Genomic DNA, 18637 nt, shown 5'->3' on the forward strand with positions numbered 1-18637 from the left:
ATTATGTCCACGTGAGGAATAGTGTTGAAGGCTTTGGCTAGGACAAGGTAGGTGGTATGCACCATCTTCCCCTCGTCCATGGCTTTGGTGACTGTTTAGAAATCGACCCAGATTTAACAGGCATGATGTCCCTTTGACAAAACCAAACTGTTTGGGGTCAAGCATTTGGAGGTTGTCAATGTCCTTGTTTATTAGGTCCATAATAATGCGTTCCATGGCCTTGCAAATTAGGCTTAGGCTAATGGGCCTATAATTGTCTGGGTCAGTGGACGCTCTATCTTTGTGCAGAGGGATGACAGTGGCTGTCCTTCATTCAGCTTGGATGAAGCTGGTGTTCAGTCTTTGGTTGAATAGGGTGCCTAATGCAGCTGAGAGCTCATGCCTGAGTTCATGTAGGCCACAGTCAGGAATGTTGTCAGGTCCCATGGAGACTGTATTTTTTGCCTTTGAGAGGGCATTAAAGACCCGCTCTCTGGTGATGAGGGGAGAGGGGCAGGTGCTGGGGATGTCCTGGTTTACTGATGGGGGACAGGAGGCTGAAGTTTTCACCGAACCGGTCTGCCAGCAAGTTGGCTATATCTACGAATTTTGTGAATGTGGTGCTGTGGACCACCAGTTCAGAGCAGAATTGGGTGTTACCTTTTAGTATGTGAAGAAGGCCTTGTGAATGTCCTTAGTGGATGTGGCCAATTTGGACTTGAAGTTAGCCTTAGAGGATTTCACCACTGACCTTATCTGCTTGTTCAGACAAAGGAGAGATTGCTTTCAACTTGACACCTGCTCCTTCTTGGTCCTGGACAGTAATTTTTATCTTTTATTATAGAGTTTGTTTATTGCTGTTGTCCACCAGACAGGTTTACTCTTCCTTGAAAAAGATGATTAGGTCCTGTCAGGTATTGCTGAGTCCATACAGCTATGTAAGTGCTCATATAGTTTTTTGGTGTAGGCTTGGACATTAGTGCTATTTCCAACTGAAGGGATGGTGGCTGTAAAGCTGCATATACCTGCTCTCAGAAGACTGCAGTCAATTTTGGAAAACATTTTTTGTGTGACCCTGACAAGTGTGGGGGGTCAGAGGAAATGGTGACTTTGAAAGTGATCGCTTTATGGTCAGATCTGACCAAAGAAGATGACACTGTAAGCATGCTACAATGGTTACTGATGTTGTTTAATACCAGGTGCAGGATATTTTCACCTCTCGTGGGGGAGTCGACCAGCCGATCCAATGCATTGGCAATGATGAAGTCGAGAGATCTTTGGGCATTCATATTTGGGCTAGAAGTGGTCTTCCATTCTATAGTTGGGTAGTTAAAGTTACCTGCGATCGGGGTAGAGGGGTGAATCTTGATGGATTCAAGTAAGTCCAGAAAGGTGGTGTGGGTGTCCTGAGTCATGGTTGGAGGTCTGTATCTAACAATGATTTGAATAGCTGTTTTGTCAACAGTTAACTGCACTTGGAGTATCTCCTGTGCGTCATACTGTTTGACCAATTTGGAGGTGTGCATATCTTTGATGAATATTGATACTCCACCTCATTTGGCTTTGTAGCCCTACTTTTGGGGTCTGAAAGTATGGTAGGATGAGTAACCTGGTAAAGCTGGGGTGATCTCTGCAGCTTTGAACCTGACCTGTCTACTTTTCTAGATCATACCACAATAATTTACAAATAAACTTCTGTAACTCTAACCATAAAGCACATTCCTGTAATTCTAACCATAAACCACATAACTAAGCATGCCATATGTTGTGCCTAATGTGTGAACAATGACAATGTTATTAAAGCTCAAAAAGTTGGCTTGGCAAATATACTGGCAGTGAACTCTAACTATTAGAGAAAAATAGTGTACAAATAATACATGTTTATTTTATTTATCTCCTCAACTCCATAAGCACAATACTAAAAAGGCCAGTTTATGTTACACATAAGATTACATCAAAAGCACAAAGGAGAGTTAGTCAAATGGAGTAAATATACCATACACATTTCCACTTTAACTACAGTACAAATTAAAATGTTTTGTGCTTTGTAATAAAAATTAGATCTGGCTATTAAGTCACACAATGTACCGGAGAATCACAGATCAGTGATAACTTATGGGAAGTTTGCAATTCAAGCAGCTGCTAGTGGAAAGCAGATGACTATGGATAATATTTCTTAAAGACTGCTTAGAGGTGACAGAACTGATGTGTTTAGATAATTTGATCTCTGTTCAAGAGATGTAGTTACTAAAGGTCCTATCTTCTACCTTCTTACCTATTGCAGGTATAAGTATGAATTAAGCTTCAGAAGATCAGAGCTTCCTTAGAGGAGTGTGCCATGATAAAAGGATGGAAAAGACAGGGACAATTCAATTTACAGCAATAAGATGGTATCGCAAAGAAAGTCTGTTTAAAATGACTTCTCAAATCCACCTAAACAAGTTGTGGGGATGACTGTCTCTTGGTACACCTAATAGAAACCTTGCTGTTAATTGTAAACAGATATTGTCTTTCCAAACCAGACAAAGGTAAGAGTGAATGCATAGCCTCCAAAGCAAAGGAGAAAGACTAAAGTAGTTCCTAGTTACACCAACCTTTGAGAAAATGCAAGAGTATTTTTTAACCAGTGGGGAAGAGACAGCTAACTGTGGGCCCTTTTTTAACTTCAATTGTTACATTTTCTGTGCATGCCACTGTATTATTAAACTCCATGAATCCAAAGATATATACTACACCATTGTGCAATAGATCTGCTACCTGGAATGGAATTAACTCCTTTGTATTTCTTGTTACAAAATGATATGGACTTGGTTTTAAATGTGTTAAGTTCCATAGTCCAAGTTGATAAAAGACCACCAGTGGTTTGCTTACTTAGCTGGGAATACTAGTATTTGAACATAACAGGGAAACAGCATTCCTATATTGCATGATGAGTCAGCTATTGCAATGTTTCCACATATTGTTAAAATACTTTTTGTTTCCGTTTTGTTCATGTGTTAATTGCACAAGTGAACTTGGTCAGTGTGACTCTTTTAAGCCATCAACATCAAGGGCAAGGGTAAATGCAAAATATTTGGGCACTTCAAAGTAGCCAGTCAACCAGTATGTTCTTGAGAGGAAATTGTAGTGCCCTGAGAGAAGCCATGCAGACATCAAGAAAACGTTATCAACTGCAGACTAGGACTGAACACTAGACCCTGGAGTTATGGGGCACAGATCATAGACAATGAGCAAATGTCTTACCCCAAATAATGACAACAGTAGAGACTGACCTTTTGAGGACATCACAAACAACTTTTCAAGGTTGAAGCAAAGTGATACAGCTTTGTCTTACACTGCCTAACAGCAGGGTCCATTCAATGTACAGTACAGAGTGACCCAGGTTGATTGAAAGACTACTGAGATTTCTAAAAGCAGAGGAGTGTGAGGTGGTAGCAAATGCTTTATCTATGGCATTTGCAATACAGTTATTGAACTGTAACACTGTCATATCAATGACATATCTTTGTTGAAGTTTGTGTTTACTGTTAGTTAGCTGTCTGTTATCTTTTCAGTAATTGATGTAGAGATATAAATAAGCTCCTCCTTCTACACACATCTATTGTGAATTCTGTCCTTTCTGACAATGACATATTCAGCAATGCCCCTTTCATGGTTTGATATATTGGGAATTAGCAATGATTAACTGACAAAGTAGACATCAGGTTTAATATTATAAAGTTATACTTCAAGTTCATGAATTTTAGTTCTCAAAATCCTTGCATTAAAATTCAGGACGTACAAGCCTTTAAATTCAGTCCACAGTTTATTGGTGTGATGATGTAATAGCTTGGATCACTATCATTAGACTGTCTGCAATTTGGATGAATACCTCCATATGGCAATAAATGAAAAGGGTTCCAAGGCCTATAAAGGGAGTTTCATAGGCAAACTGTTTGAGTACAGCACATTTTAGGTAAGGGGAAGCAGTAAATCTAAAGGTCAGTGACATTTTGTGGATAATATATTGGTGTGATATCAGACATTCTTTGATAAATGAGGTAGATTCAATGTGGGTATTGGAATGATGAAGTAGCAAAAGTCATTAGTCAGACAGTGTTTGGGAAAGTTTAGCCAATGTTTTTATACTGCATGCACCACTAGTAAGGTATGGAACAAGATAGTTATAAAGGGTACACGGCTCATTTTACAAAATGATGTTGCCTTTTTTTTGGAAAAGTTATATTCTTTATGAGGCGCAAACTGCAATACAGAAAACATTCATAATTTCTGTAAAACAGTAGTCTGGGGATTATTTCATATGCAGACAACGCGTGCTGTTTAACTTACTTCTAATGACCAGGTTGTAATTTAACAGCACCAGTTATGTGAAAACAAAACTGCTTATTAGGTCTGCATAATAAACAAAAACATATGGCAAAAAGCTGAGAAGCAAGAGTGTAATATACATACAGATATATATATATGTATGTATATATAGAGCCAAATGTTCCTTTTTTCCTAAGCTGCTAATTATAGGTTTGTGATGGTGGCGCTGAGATGCAGGAGGTATAATTTGATCACATGGGGTGCGCTAACAATGGCCTAACTTCTGCACTCAGCATGGAACAATCAGCAAGCAAGCAAACATATGTGCCTCATATCACAGATATCAGCAACTAGGTTTAATTCAGAAGTAGTACAGGTATTGATTCACAAAAAAAGCAGAGGAATTGTATGATACTAAAATATTATAAAAGCAACTTCATGCTGCTCTCCACAAATTGTCTGAACCAAAAAGGCCACAGTGTCTTTTCTGGTGTTCCTAAAGCAAAATTATGGTAAAGATCTCCCTAATACTCACACATACACATACATAGGACACTAGTTTGACTAGTCACAAAATTTTTTTACAGAGACCACAGGCCTGTCATGATCTTGGTACAGTGTTGCTGCAATTTTGGCATCAAAAGGCATTAGAATCCAGTGCTTTGGCCCAGCCAAGTGGTGAAAAAAAATATTCTGTCAGGAGCATCAGTGATCATAAGTTTGATAAGTGACCTGGCAGACTGTACTCTTAGGTTTTTCTGGGGGGGGCACAGAGTAAGATCAGGATGAGTGGTTCCAGTAGAAGCTCTTGACAGAACTCATGGAATAAGTGATCAAATATCAAAGAATGTAACTGGAAAATAGCACAGGCACCTTGGGTTTTCCAAAGTAAGTATGGGTATATGCTTTTTTGGCATCACTGTATCACTTACACATTGGGATATGTAGTCTATATCAAAATTAGCTACCCTCTAGATCTATATATTGAGCACTGCCTAATTCAGATCTTGTACTCCAAGCACAGGAACCAAGTTCTTCTGACCTTCTCACATGATGGGTTATGCAAAGGTAAGAATATATGCAATCAGGTAAAAGGGTAAATGAAGAGGTAAATTTTATCAAAGCAAAGGTCAGGTTATCAGTTGTGGAAGAAGCCCCAAAATATTTTTATTAATAAACAGTATACTGGTGGCTTCCTAAGCTGAGCAAGATATAACCTACTTCTCAACGGACACATAGCTCTACAAATCCAGTTTTTATATACACACACATATATATATATATATATATATATATATATGTGTGTGTATACATATATAATATGTGTGTGTGTGTGTATGTACACACACACACACACATATATATATATATATATATATATATACATATATCTATATATATATATATATATATATATATATATATATATATATATGGGTCTACTTCAGATGATGAAAGTTTTAAAACTTCGAATTTCATATGGCCAAGACCATATGATCAAAGTTTCAAAACTTTGAACACCTGACAGAAAAACAAAAACAAAACAAAAAAAATTTCCTGGATGTTTTTACGGGGGAGCAAGCCCCCCTGCACTTCCCACACCTCCTGCTATTTAAATATACCAACTCTGGGATCGCGCTACAGCAAGGAAAAGGGAAAATTTCCCATTCTGTGCTGTATGAAGATCTCCATACAGAACATTCGAAGTTTTAAAACTTCAAGCCATATGAAATTTGAATTTTTGAAACTTCGATCATCTGAAGGGGACATATATATATATATATATATATATATATATATATATATATAATATAGATATATATATAGATATAGATATATATAGATACAGATATATATATATATATATATATATATATATATGTGTGTGTGTGTGTGTATTTATACACACACACACAGAAAAGCATATGATGCAGATGAAGGCACAATGACATAATCTCCAATGGAGGAAAATGAACATGAAGCTAAATTTGTGAAGTAGCATGATAAAGCCTTGACTATAATCCAGATAGCCAGGGTTCAAAGAGTAGCTCAGATGTTAGAAGACACTGTTAAGGTAGAGTGGACTTAAGCCACTTATGCCAGCTTTCCCATCCTGCAGGACAGACTAATAAATGTCCCATTGTAAAAGCAGCACCTGTTGGTTAGACCCGAGTCCAAAACTCTGCTTTGCGCAAGAGAGATAAGGTGAGGTATGGTGAGTGTGAGCCTGCCAAGAACAGTACTGCTCTCCAGCTCAGCTTAGCAGGTTTGAGGAAGTGTGGACCCGTAGATTGGCCAAATGTAGCATGTACTACACTGCAGTTAACATGCCAGCCAACAAGGTGAAAAGATATGAAGCAGAAAAAATATCCTGACTTCCCACGGGATGATGGTCTAATGGTCCATGATTTCCTACTCTCACCTGCTATGTCCAGTGTTCTCTAATGATAGGATTTGAGGAGAAGCCAAATGGGTCAGTAGGTGCTAGGGCTTGATGGTTTCAGGAAACTGGAGATCCAAAGATAGCATACAATATAGCAACTCTTGGGAAATGCACATTAATTTGAGGTGGAGTTAGAGGGAATTTCATATCTACTCTTAGAAAGAAGGGATTTATGTAAAAAAAAAATTATTGCTAAACGTTCATCTGAAGTTTTTAATTGGAAAGTCCTTGAAAATGGGGATAAGGGAATTTGATTTAGTACATACAGACCTTACTCCAACAAAATTTCTTACAGGTCTTCCGAACCACCTAATGATGTTAAATGTTATCTATGAGTGAGTTTTCCTAAGCAGAACCAGAATTTTGAGAACCTCAGTGCACTGATGTCCAACCTTGCTGAACATCAAATCTGGGCACAAACAAACACACATACATAGGATCATAGTAGTTACAAGAAACCTAAGTTATGAGGTAACTTACACCTTGCCAGTACCTACCCCCACACCCTGCCACTCATTTCAAGGAAGGCCAAGTCAGTCATACCAGGGGTGAATTTAGCAATACCCATCCAGTTGTGTATTTTTAAAGGCAAACAGCATGTCACACTGCTTAACTTGGAGAAGAGGTTTATTCTAGAGAGGGAGTAGGCGCTGCATGACAAGTCTCTCCCTCCTCCTTCTCTTACTTATTTTTTGGAGTAGATTTAGATCTCTGGTCTTGATGTTAGCTGGATTGTTTGATTTATGGAAGCACAACAGTCCTTGGAGTACTAGATCCCTTATAGCCTGATAAGCAAGGCACAAATCTACGGAGTCAATATGAAACTAAGTAAGCTGCCAGTCTTTTTGGATAGTTCAGGCCTTTGATCTTTTTAGTTACAAACCGCTGGGGTCTTTCCAGGGATATGCTTTATAATGTATATCCCAATATGCATGCTCTAGTCAATGTGTCTTAATCAGTGCTGAATACAAGGAGATGAGGATTTCTTTGATCTGGAAAATACCTTTTGATACAAGTTTTGCAAGGTAAAAGGATTTCCTTATACCATTGCAACATGAACCATGAGGGAGCTATCCACCCAAGTACATAGGTATCTAACAAACTTTTCATTTTGAAGTGGTATGCTATCTGTGCTATAAACTGGAGCTAGGGGTGCATACCAAATGCTACAATGCTATATTTTTTGGTGTTGAATTTGAGCCAATTCTCTGTACACCTGCTACTAACAGGTGTAAGCACTTGTTGGAGTGCATGTTTGTCAGAAGTGGACTTGTTAAATACTCCCAGCTTGCAATCTTCTGACAACTCTGTTAAAAACAGATTCTCATTTGATAAGTGAAGGTCTGAGAAGTAGAAACTGAATAACAGAGGTCCCAGCACAGATCCCTGAATAATTCCACTGGTCACCTTCATTGTCTCAGAGGATGCATCGCACTACTCTTACTGTGCCAGTATTGTACTTAAACTATTTGGCTGTATACCCAACCACATATGGATTAATTCTGAGGTCCTTCAGCTTGTTTATTATATTTTCATGTGGTATAGTACTGAATGCCTTGGCAAGGTCAAGGCACACTGGGTAGATAACTTACCCACAATCTACTGTTTGAGTAACCCTCTCAAAAAAGTTCACAAGATTCATTTAACAGAATCCACACTTGACAAAGCCAAACTGCTGGGGGTCATAAGTGTGATAAGATTTTTGATATCGTTGTTAATTAGGTCAGTTATGACTGCTGGGGGTCAAGTGTGAGATGACTTTTGATATCATTGTTAATTAGGTCAGTTATGATACATTTCATGGCTTTGAATATAAAACTAGTTAGACTGATAGGTTTGTAATTCCTGGGTCAGTTGTAGGACTACCCTTCTAGAGTGGCATCACAACATTTGTGTGTCACTCCCAGTGCAACAAAGACAGTTGCTATGCTCCATTTAAGAAGGATATGGACTGGGTCCACCAGTGCTTCTTTAGAGCTACTAATTAGGGAAACAAGTATGTTGCCAGGCCCCATGGATGAGGTATTGTTCATTTTGGAGAATACCTCCCATACATGTTCTTTCATGATGGTTGATGGCCTGATTCCATCAGGGATAAGTGGATTTGGAATGGATGCCTTTGGGGTGAAGTTGGCACTAAATTCATTTGTCAGTATGCTGGCAATATCCACTCATGCCTCTCAATCTCTTAGAGCAAAAAATCTGGACAAAGCCTAAAATGATGGGGGACAAACAGTGACAGATTTTAAATATTGCTCTTACAAACTTAGAAAGTTGAAAGAATAATAGGTTTTGCATTAGCATGAATTTTCTGAAGGATGTTGAGTCTTAAACTCAAATATTTGTCATTATTTAATGACTTCAATCCTCAGCTATTTGCCAGAACGGTACAGATTTTAGGAGGAACACAGCAAAAATATGAGGCAAAATCTGGACATTCTACAAAAATATGTACAGTTGAGAGGATATATCCACTGGATAACAGTAGGTAGTACAGTTATGAATAAGTTCTGAGCAATAGTGGGTGTTATTTTTTGACATAACTAACAACATATTTGTAGTTGCCTTTGGCTTCTATAGCTAGTATGAGTTTAGGAGATGCATTCATTTTTCTGGTTATTTTTTATTTTCTTATCTAGCTGCTTGATGCTCTCCTTATTTGGGGGTGGGGTTCTTCTGCTCTGCTATGTAGGTTTAGACTTTTCTTCCTTTTATTAAACAGTTTATTAATGCTTGAGGGCCACCACACTGACTTGCTTTTAAACCTCCCCATTCAATTGTATCTAGGTGGGACTTCTAATTTTATATAGTTGTCCAGGTGTGACTAGTACTTGCCTTCATAACTCTTTGCAGTATCTTTGTTAGTGGTAATGTCATTATACTCTAGTTTAAAGACTATTATAGAACTGCAACAGATTTGTACATTTGAAATCTTTACATTTTGTGACATTTGATACTGACCATTTGAAAATTTTACTGCAGAAGGTTACTATCTTTTGGTTTGACTTGACCAGTGAGGGTGATACCGTGGGGATGGTACATACAGGTAACAAGTTTGTTAGGACCAGTTGAAGTATACTCTGTTTTCTAGTGGGTTCATTAACAATCTGGTCCAAGGAATTCTTGTTTAGAAAATCTAAGAATTTTAGTCCATGTCCTAAGTTGGTGGCACAGGACACCCAGTCAGTCACTAGACAGTTAAATAGTATAACATTTCTACTTATGAGAAGTTCATCAAAAATCTTTAAGAATGATGTGTGATTTTCTGGAGACATATAAGGGATCCTGTAGCACACTATGATCTGTGATACTGTTTAGCATGACTTGAATCTCTTTAAGCTTCACTTACATATCTCTGAGTATCTGTCTTCAGTCATGCTAATCTACAGACAACAATTAAAATACTGAAGTTTTGTTTTGTTAACCAAGTGATCCCACTATAACATCAAATTCCCTTCAAAGCAATGAGTCAGAAGTACAAGGATATTTTCCCTTTAAAACAATGGCTCAGACGTACAAGAATATTAAGTCCCATGGTCCCACACTATAGCACTAACAGATAAACAGACAGCTCACTGGTATACAAACATTATAGTTTTTCATTCAATGTTTTTGTCTCATAGAAATGAGGAGAATACCATGCAGTAAAATATAAGAATGTGTATACTTACTGTCTATTGGGTTTCTCATGGGGTAAGATTCGGTGTAGTTGTGAACACAGTGTATCAGCTGAGGACTAATAGCAGCACAGTAGTTTTCAACAGCTTTAATCTGAGATGGAGTAGGTGCGGAGTCGGTGCGAAAAATAGCCTGGCAAAATTCTCTGCAGTATGTGTGCCTCCCTGCATAACTGCAACACACTGATCCAACTGTTAAAAAAAAACAGCAGAGAGATCAAAATAAATCTCTGAAGCTTACTAATCTTCTAAAATGATGTACAAAAAAACCCTCCAGAAACATCTGTTAAGTTATGAAAAACTACAAGCATACAAAGTGAGGATATTTGTCTTATTTTCTAAAAAAGGTCAGTATTTCTAAGTAACTGATTCATATGCATTCTAAATGAATCTATTCTGACATTTTTTGAAAGTGAAGTTGGGTTTAAGTATATTTACCATAACAACAAATATTTAAGAAAAAGCCATTGTAACAGTTTATCATAATACTACTGTTTATCCATCTTATGTGTGTACTTTCCCAGACAGAAGTCTTGTCAGCAGTGAGTCTGCTAATATGAAGACCAATGCTTGTCTTGTAAACAGTGCTCCTTGGTACCTTTGGTTAGTGCATGAAGCACTTATATACAGCTAGCACTGCCAGGGGCTTTGTTCAATTTTTGCAACCCCTTCCAGCTGTTACTGTGTCTAATGTAGTAAGTCATTGCTCTTGCCTTAGAAAAACATTGCCATAACTGGAAAATACAAATGTATAACAGCTTAAAAAATATTATAACTATATACATGCTACTTGGGGGAGGATGGACGAGTTGTAGCTTTATTATTATAATGAAAACTCCTAGAATATTTACTGTTAACAGTAAATATACTTACATAAAACTGTACTGCCTTGGTCAGAAAGGGTCACTGCAGCAGTAAATAATAGCATCTAGGTAAATTTCTAAGCCATCCATGGAAGGCAGAGAATTATGGGACAGCCTGCAGCACAGCCAAGCTAAAACCTGCACTACTCATGAACTATGCATTAAACTTGCAGTAGTCTATGAAGGTGTCTACAGAACTCTACCTAGCTTCATCCAAAATGTATTGAGTGGAAACATTTCTGAAATATGCTGCAAGTGTAACTGCCGATGTAGAATGAGCTCTTATTGCTCCTTAAATTTGTCATAGCAAAAGACAATAAAGCAGGCTGATTGTATTGACACTCTAATGACTAACAGACTTCCCTTTCTGTTCTTGAAGGAAACAAAAAGCTCATCAGTCTTTCTGAATTCATTAGTTCGCTTATGATATCTGACTTGCTGGCAAACGAAAATAATCTTCTCTATTATTCTATTAGCTTGGATAAAATACTGGCAATTGAATGATCTAAAAGAAAGCTACTGTTGGTAAAATGTACACACAAAAGCTCTATATTTATCCTCAGTGCTACCTTTTCATTGTGGAAAATGTGTAAGATGATTTGCATATTAATGTTTGCTACTCAGAAATCTTGCCAGCAGTAACAGCAGCCAGAAATAAGCTTTCCATGAGTGGTATTTTAATTCCACTGCATGTGCTGGTGAAAAAGGAGGTGAACTCAGCTCTTGCAACAAACTTTAATTCCAGAAGATAGGACTACAACCTGATGGGGGGTTTAACTGAAGAATTCCTTTTAGAAACAGAAGGTTGTGGTACCATCTGTGCGATAACTAGTGCACAAGCAGGGAGACAGAAGACACATGAACTTTGAATGAAAGATGACTCAGCCAAATCTGATTTAGAAAGGTAATTTGAATTGGCTAATAACATTGGTAACAGACAATATAAAGGATTCAGACCTTATAACATAGTCTTAAGAAATAAATATATTTCACTTCAGTATGTAAAATGTTACTTTGTTCTTTCAGCCTTCCCTAAAATAATTAAAACTTGAGAAGTAAAGCAACTGTTATTTGAAATTAAAACTGCATATTCTGGGTTGATAAAGTCACACTTTTGAGAACTGAATGGAAAATTGAATGGAGTATCCCGCACCTGTTATAACAATAAGAACTTATGCATAGACAATGGCCATTGCAAAAGGGAATTTAAACTCATTAACAGAGAATACCACCATTACTTTGGCCAAGAGGGAGAGAGTATTTTCCTTGTCCTGTTTTGATTAGAGTAGCATCATGTGAACTACGAAAAATGCAGGATTCTGTATCATAAGGTCTGGGTCCATGGAAAGTATAAAGCATCTCACTTCCAAACTGTCTTGTAACGCATGAAAGAGCAAAAGACTAACTTGATTGCTGTGGTTTGTGACAAACAAAAACACTTAGTTCCCAAATCTATGCAATGTACTGATATACCTGTAAGCTAGTATACCTCTTGCTCCATGTATCTTTAGTTAATTTGCAAACCTAGAATATTTGCAAGGTCCATTACTAAATCCAGGCTGTCTTTGAAAAAAGCTGGAAAAATTCAGATTCTTCCTTGTTTCTTTATGTATCATATTACCATAGTGTTTTTCTGCTATTTTGAAACAGTCCTTGAGAAATGTGCCCTACAAGGTTGTCAAGGCTCTGTATATACTTTGGTCTCCTTCAGGGTGATGTGGAATACTTCTGCTGAGAGAAGTCATCCTGCACTGACAGGTTATATTCCTTCTGTATGCTTATAAAATTTTTGTCACCAAAAACATTGTTTTGACAGATTCTGAAATAGGAATCTTTGTTTACAAAGTATTTATGACTTTGTTTCAGTCTTCAGTTTCTATAATGTTTTTGACAAGTCTAGTCTTTCTGAATACTAAAACGAAATATCTCACAGTACTGAGAAACTGTCATACCTGTAATAGGCTGAAATAAGGAAAGACTTACACGACTTGTTGAAATTCTCATTTTCCTGGGGGATACACATTTTTGTTAGAATACAGTCTTTGAAATCTCCCTAAAATGTTGCTGTCAGGCTTACAATCATGGACGATTTCCTGTAGGTTATTGTGAATTCCAGAAACTGTATTCCTTGACTGTCCCACTTTATAATTTTAATCTGCCTGAAAATGCAATATTTTTATGCTTTTTGCTTCTGATATGTTTATTATTTGTGAATATTTGTCTTGCTTTTGATCAAATATGAGTTTGTAAATGTATATCCCACTTTTTGACTCTACTCACCCTAAGAGTGAAATCTTCTTGCATATTTCTGCTTCTGACGTGTTTATATTTGGTAATGCTTGTCTTGTTTTTTGTTATAATATGAAGTACTTGTACTCCCTTTGTACTTGGATTTGTTTACTGCTTTTATCATATTTGTGATCTTGTGGAGAAGCTAATTCCCTTGGGCCTCTGTCGAAAAGGTATTTTCTACACAGTTATACTTTCCTGTTAAATAAAATAAAATAAAATAAAATAGAACTACTATTATTGTGATACAATTAAGAAACAGTTCTTTGGATTTTGTCACTACCAGAATGTCATCCAGAAATAAAACAATTGTTTTGTAGTAGCTCTTTAAGAAGGCAAATCTGGTGTTAAACATTTGGTAAATACGCTAAGATCAATTGGAAAAGTAGAAAATTGAAACGAGGAATCAGCAATATGAAACCTCAAATACTTTCTGTGTCAAAACCTTAGAGGCATGTCAAGATAGGCATCCTTCATTCTCTGAGGTACAACAAGCATTCTGTTCTATGAAAGATCTTCTTGGAGGTACAACAGGCATTCTGTTCTATGAAAGATCTGTCATCAGGGTCATTCTGAAATCGCAAATGATTTCAAGTTTAATAGAGCTAGATCACTAATACTGGTCTACATTATCCTTCTTTCTCTGATAAGAGGAAAACCTTGTGTAAAATCTTCCTTTTAGGTACTCTAGGACATAGACATATATCAGAATTATGATGGATAAATATTGATACTTACAAAACCCAGTTTCTGAAGTGTTTTTGTTCTTTTTTTTGCTGCACTGCACCCCTCACATATGTTACGAAATATAACCAACTCTGGGACTGCACCAGTTTGAAGAAAGGGAGAGGGAAACTCACTTTAAAAAGTGCTGTGTTTTGTAATTAGGAAACACTGACATTTTGCAAAGGTAATTTTGTGGAGACCCCATGGGACACTCCATATTGCCTTTTTCTGTAGTAGCTGTTTCGGTGACAATGACACCTCTTGACTCTCTTGTTTGGAAGTTTGTGACATGAAACATAAAGACATTTAGTGAAAGTCTATAGTATCACCTTGAGACATTATTTACAGTAACCATCTACCTGAGAAAATAGCATCCTAGACTCAGGCTACATGAAACTGCTTTTTTACAGCAGTATTAGAGGAGGTGGCTTGATCCCTGAAGCTGTCATTGGGACTTTCTTTCTTGTTAGTTTGATTTATCTTCTGATACAGAACTGGAAGTCCTTTGAGTAGTGGCTTGTTTTCTATAAAAAGGGCTCTTTCTACTTGGGAAATGTTCTGAAAGTTGTGGAGTGGGGTATGACATAGCTGCTTTACAACAGATCTTATCCTCCCCTTTTACATGTCACTTAGAGCATCAACAGCAGGTTTGCAAAACAAAGTGCCTGTGGGAAATGTAGCATCTAGTAACTGAGCTTTGTCTTTCCCAGAATATGATGCTGTCCCAAACCAGGAATCCATCTGTCCATAACCCCTTTTTGCCATTTTCGCATATGGGAATAGGGTGTCACTTCATCAATGATAATTATCTACAGTCAATGTTTATATTGTCAGGTGGCTAGCCATTTTTCTACAAAACTGCCCCTGGATGATGAAACAAATGCATCAAAAACATATTTTAGCATTCACATTCCAGTCCTGTCTATAGCAGAATTTAATTCCCCAAGCTTCTGTCTGCTGTTACTTTCTGGTAAGTTCTGGAAACAGTTCTGCATCTGGTTCAGAATGGACTTTGACAAAAAAGCATGTATGCTCAGCAGTGCAAGGACTTAATGTGTGGAAGTTTTGTAATCTTCATAGCATTAATATGCTGGATATCACAAAGATTAAACTGGAGGATGGTACAGTAAGTATGGCAATACATATACAATTGAAGAGTTATCAGTGTTGACTTTGGAAAGAGACATTGCAAATCACAGCTGTAAAAGGTTAAGAAAAAGCACTCCCACTGTAAAATGGCAGAGAACAGGCTATGAGAAGTGAAAATAGCTTAGTAAGTCAGTTTATAATTTATAGATTTTGGAACAGATGAAAACTCAAATGGCTGAAATTTCTACAGAACAAATTCCTCAGTATAAATATGATCTAATTCCTCAGTACAAATATGATATTTTATCAAGAGATAACAGTCATTCTGTTCGTGCGGTTTGTTTTCATTTATATAAATGTATAGGTTCATAGATTAGTACTAAGCTAACTGCCCTTGCGAGCCATTTTAAGCTTAGCCAATTATCCTTTGTGAGACTCAAACCCTGCACCTTGTGTTTGTAAGGCAAACACCTTAACCATTAGGCCACCCTCCCAATGATTGCCTATGTAGTAACCGGTGGTTTAATAAGGATGTTTCTTATTAAAAAAAGGCAGGAATTGAATAATTGATGTGATATTGCTTAGGTTATATGATATATAGCAACATATGTAAAGTATAATTTTGTTACATTAATATAGTTTGATTATTTTTATATCAAAGTAAATTTGCCAATGTCACAAGTGATAATTCAATAAAGGTGTTTTAAAAAAAGAGAGATAAAAGTAATTCAAGTACCAGTGTAGATAATATTTGATGGTAACATTCCACGAATCCTGTTAATGCTTTGAAGAAACACTGATATAGTTTAGGTATTGCACTTGATGTAAAAGATCTCTCTCAAACTATAGCTAATTTCCATTTTGTGACATGCTAAGAGATATTTTGGGGTATTCAGATATAAATGAAAGGAATTCTGATAAGCATGTACACTGTATATTAAATAGCCATTTACCAACTAGCAATCAAGAATGTGGACAATATTAACTGTACACTAGTTTGCAAAAGGAATATTTCCCACAAAGAGACCACTCTATACATATACACATGTATATCTATACCCACACCCACACATACACACAGACACACATACACACACACACACACACACACGCACACACATATATATATATATATATATATATATATATATATATATGTATAGAAAGAGAAAGAGAGAGAGAGCATCTGAAATTGTGCTTCTTCAAGTTACTCTTCTCCTGTATTGATTTTTTATAAGATTAAATGTATCTTTAGAGCGCATTATACTTCGAAGAAGTTTAAGCTGTCTCGGTTCATAGGTTTATACTGGGCTAATGACCACTAGGGCCCTTACAAGCCTAGCTGTGCAACCCAAATGTGACCAACAAATTTGATTTATATAGGGGTGATTTAGCAAAAATAGTCAAAAAGTCAGTCATCGACCTCGGAACTCATTTATCACCTTTAATAAAAAAACTTAGAATGAGAAGGCTACTTAAAACAATTCAAAAAACATTCAAAGGTTAAGTGCTTTTTTCCTTTTCCTTAGGACATCTTCAGAACTAAAAAACTTTCTTCCTTTTCCTTAGGACATCTTCAGAACTAAAGAATAGTCATTATAATACTGTGCTCAAATAGTTGTGCAAAAGCAACCCCCCACTGACAACCAATGAACTTTACAAAGTAATTAACTCACATTTACCGAACTCAAACAAAAAAAAATCATTAAAACACCTTTGAATAATAAAAAACATAAAAGCAATATTAATTTTTACATGTTGGCACATATAAACCTAATAAACTTCCTATAACATTGCTGCCCTTTTCTTTAACTCACTGCTGATGGAAATGGTGTAATTCAAGTCCTGGATAGTCCGTAGCCCCAAGTTCTGGATTTTTTTTGTTTGAGTTCGGTAAATATAAGTTAATTACTTTGTAAAGTTCAACCTAATGGGGTTGGTGGATAAGCACAAAGAAGACTGGCGGGCCAAACGTGGAGCAGAGCATCCCACAGTGATTCCCCATTGGGAGGATTAGGACAAAAAAGTTGCTGCACTTGTTGTTTAAGGGAGATGCAAAAAGATAACAGCAAGGCTGGCCCCATTGACAGAAGATTGCTTCCTTCACTTTTTTGTTGAGAGACCACAAATGAGGTAGTAGAATGGTTCTGCTCAGTTTGTCCACTATCACACTGGACTTCCCCAGAATGTGCATGGCTATCAGAAAATGGTTGGATGAGATTGCCCATTGCCACAGTGTTTCTTGAACAAGGGATAAGACCTGGTTCCTCCTTGTTTGTTGATATACCAAACTACTGACATATTGACTGTTTGGATCTTTGGATTGCAATTGTCCCCAGTGGTAGAGCATTCTGAAATACACTAACAGTAATATATACACACACACACACACACATATAGAAAAATAAAAAGAAATTATTGAAAAAGTACTTATCTTTTAAATATGCTTGAGAGCTAAGCTGATCACGTCTATACGTAAAAGCAGCAAATGAGATCTAAGGTATGTTAGGGGTTGGTGCATTGCGGGTAGGGAGGAGCGCGACAGTTTCAGTTGGCCACGAGCTATAGTAATGGCCTAGTTGGATCCAAGGTTCGGATCTGAACCCAGTGGTTAAGGAATGAATAAAAATTGACATCAGATTTAAAATTGCACACATTAAGCCTTTACCCTTGGGTACTGCTACCAATGTAAGTGTGTTATTGGAAATCTACAGTGCTGCTAACAAGAATGAATTACTGGCCTTCCCTGATAAATGACTTCACTATTAAAAGGGAATTAGAAAGATGAAACTGAGAAGTTGATATTACTTCATTGACTCCCTACTGAAATGTCAGGACTCACAATGCAGAGTCCTGACACACCAAAAACAGAAAATCCAGGAGAAGAATAAAAAAGGTCTTCTCCTTTTGACTTAATTTTTCCAGGAGGCAAGCTCTCCACAAACTCTAAACTTATGCATACCATCTCTGAGATCACCATACATTTGACAAAAGGGATTAGTTCTAGAAATAGCAATTTCAGACTTAGTATATATAAGTCTGGATTGTCAGTTAATCAATTTATACATTTCAAGACTCCGCATTGCAAGTTTTAGTATTTTACACTGTCACCAGTTTCATTATCAGCTACAAAATGTTAGGCAGTTTTTATACTAACACTCAGTAAGTTGATGAAAATTATGTTTCATTGCTTAAAAATGATTGTCTTGGTGAAAAAAAAAACAGTTGAATAAGTAGTAAACAGAAAAGAAAAGAAAAAAGCA

At 36.8% G+C, this 18637-nt stretch overlaps 1 protein-coding gene across 1 annotated transcript in view; it reads right to left on the reverse strand.

Moving 5' to 3' along the window:
- RECK (reversion inducing cysteine rich protein with kazal motifs) overlaps positions 1 to 18637 on the reverse strand; it is a 1724192-nt gene that overhangs the window by 746168 nt on the left and 959387 nt on the right. The window contains exon 8 of the mRNA XM_044065108.1: positions 10402 to 10599. Within this exon, the coding sequence (XP_043921043.1) occupies positions 10402 to 10599 (198 nt within the window). The remainder of the gene's footprint in view (positions 1 to 10401; positions 10600 to 18637) is intronic.

Source organism: Protopterus annectens, chromosome 3.part0, assembly GCF_019279795.1.
Source record: "Protopterus annectens isolate FY-2018-M chromosome 3.part0, PAN1.0, whole genome shotgun sequence".
NCBI classification, from domain to species: Eukaryota; Metazoa; Chordata; order Ceratodontiformes; family Protopteridae; genus Protopterus; species Protopterus annectens.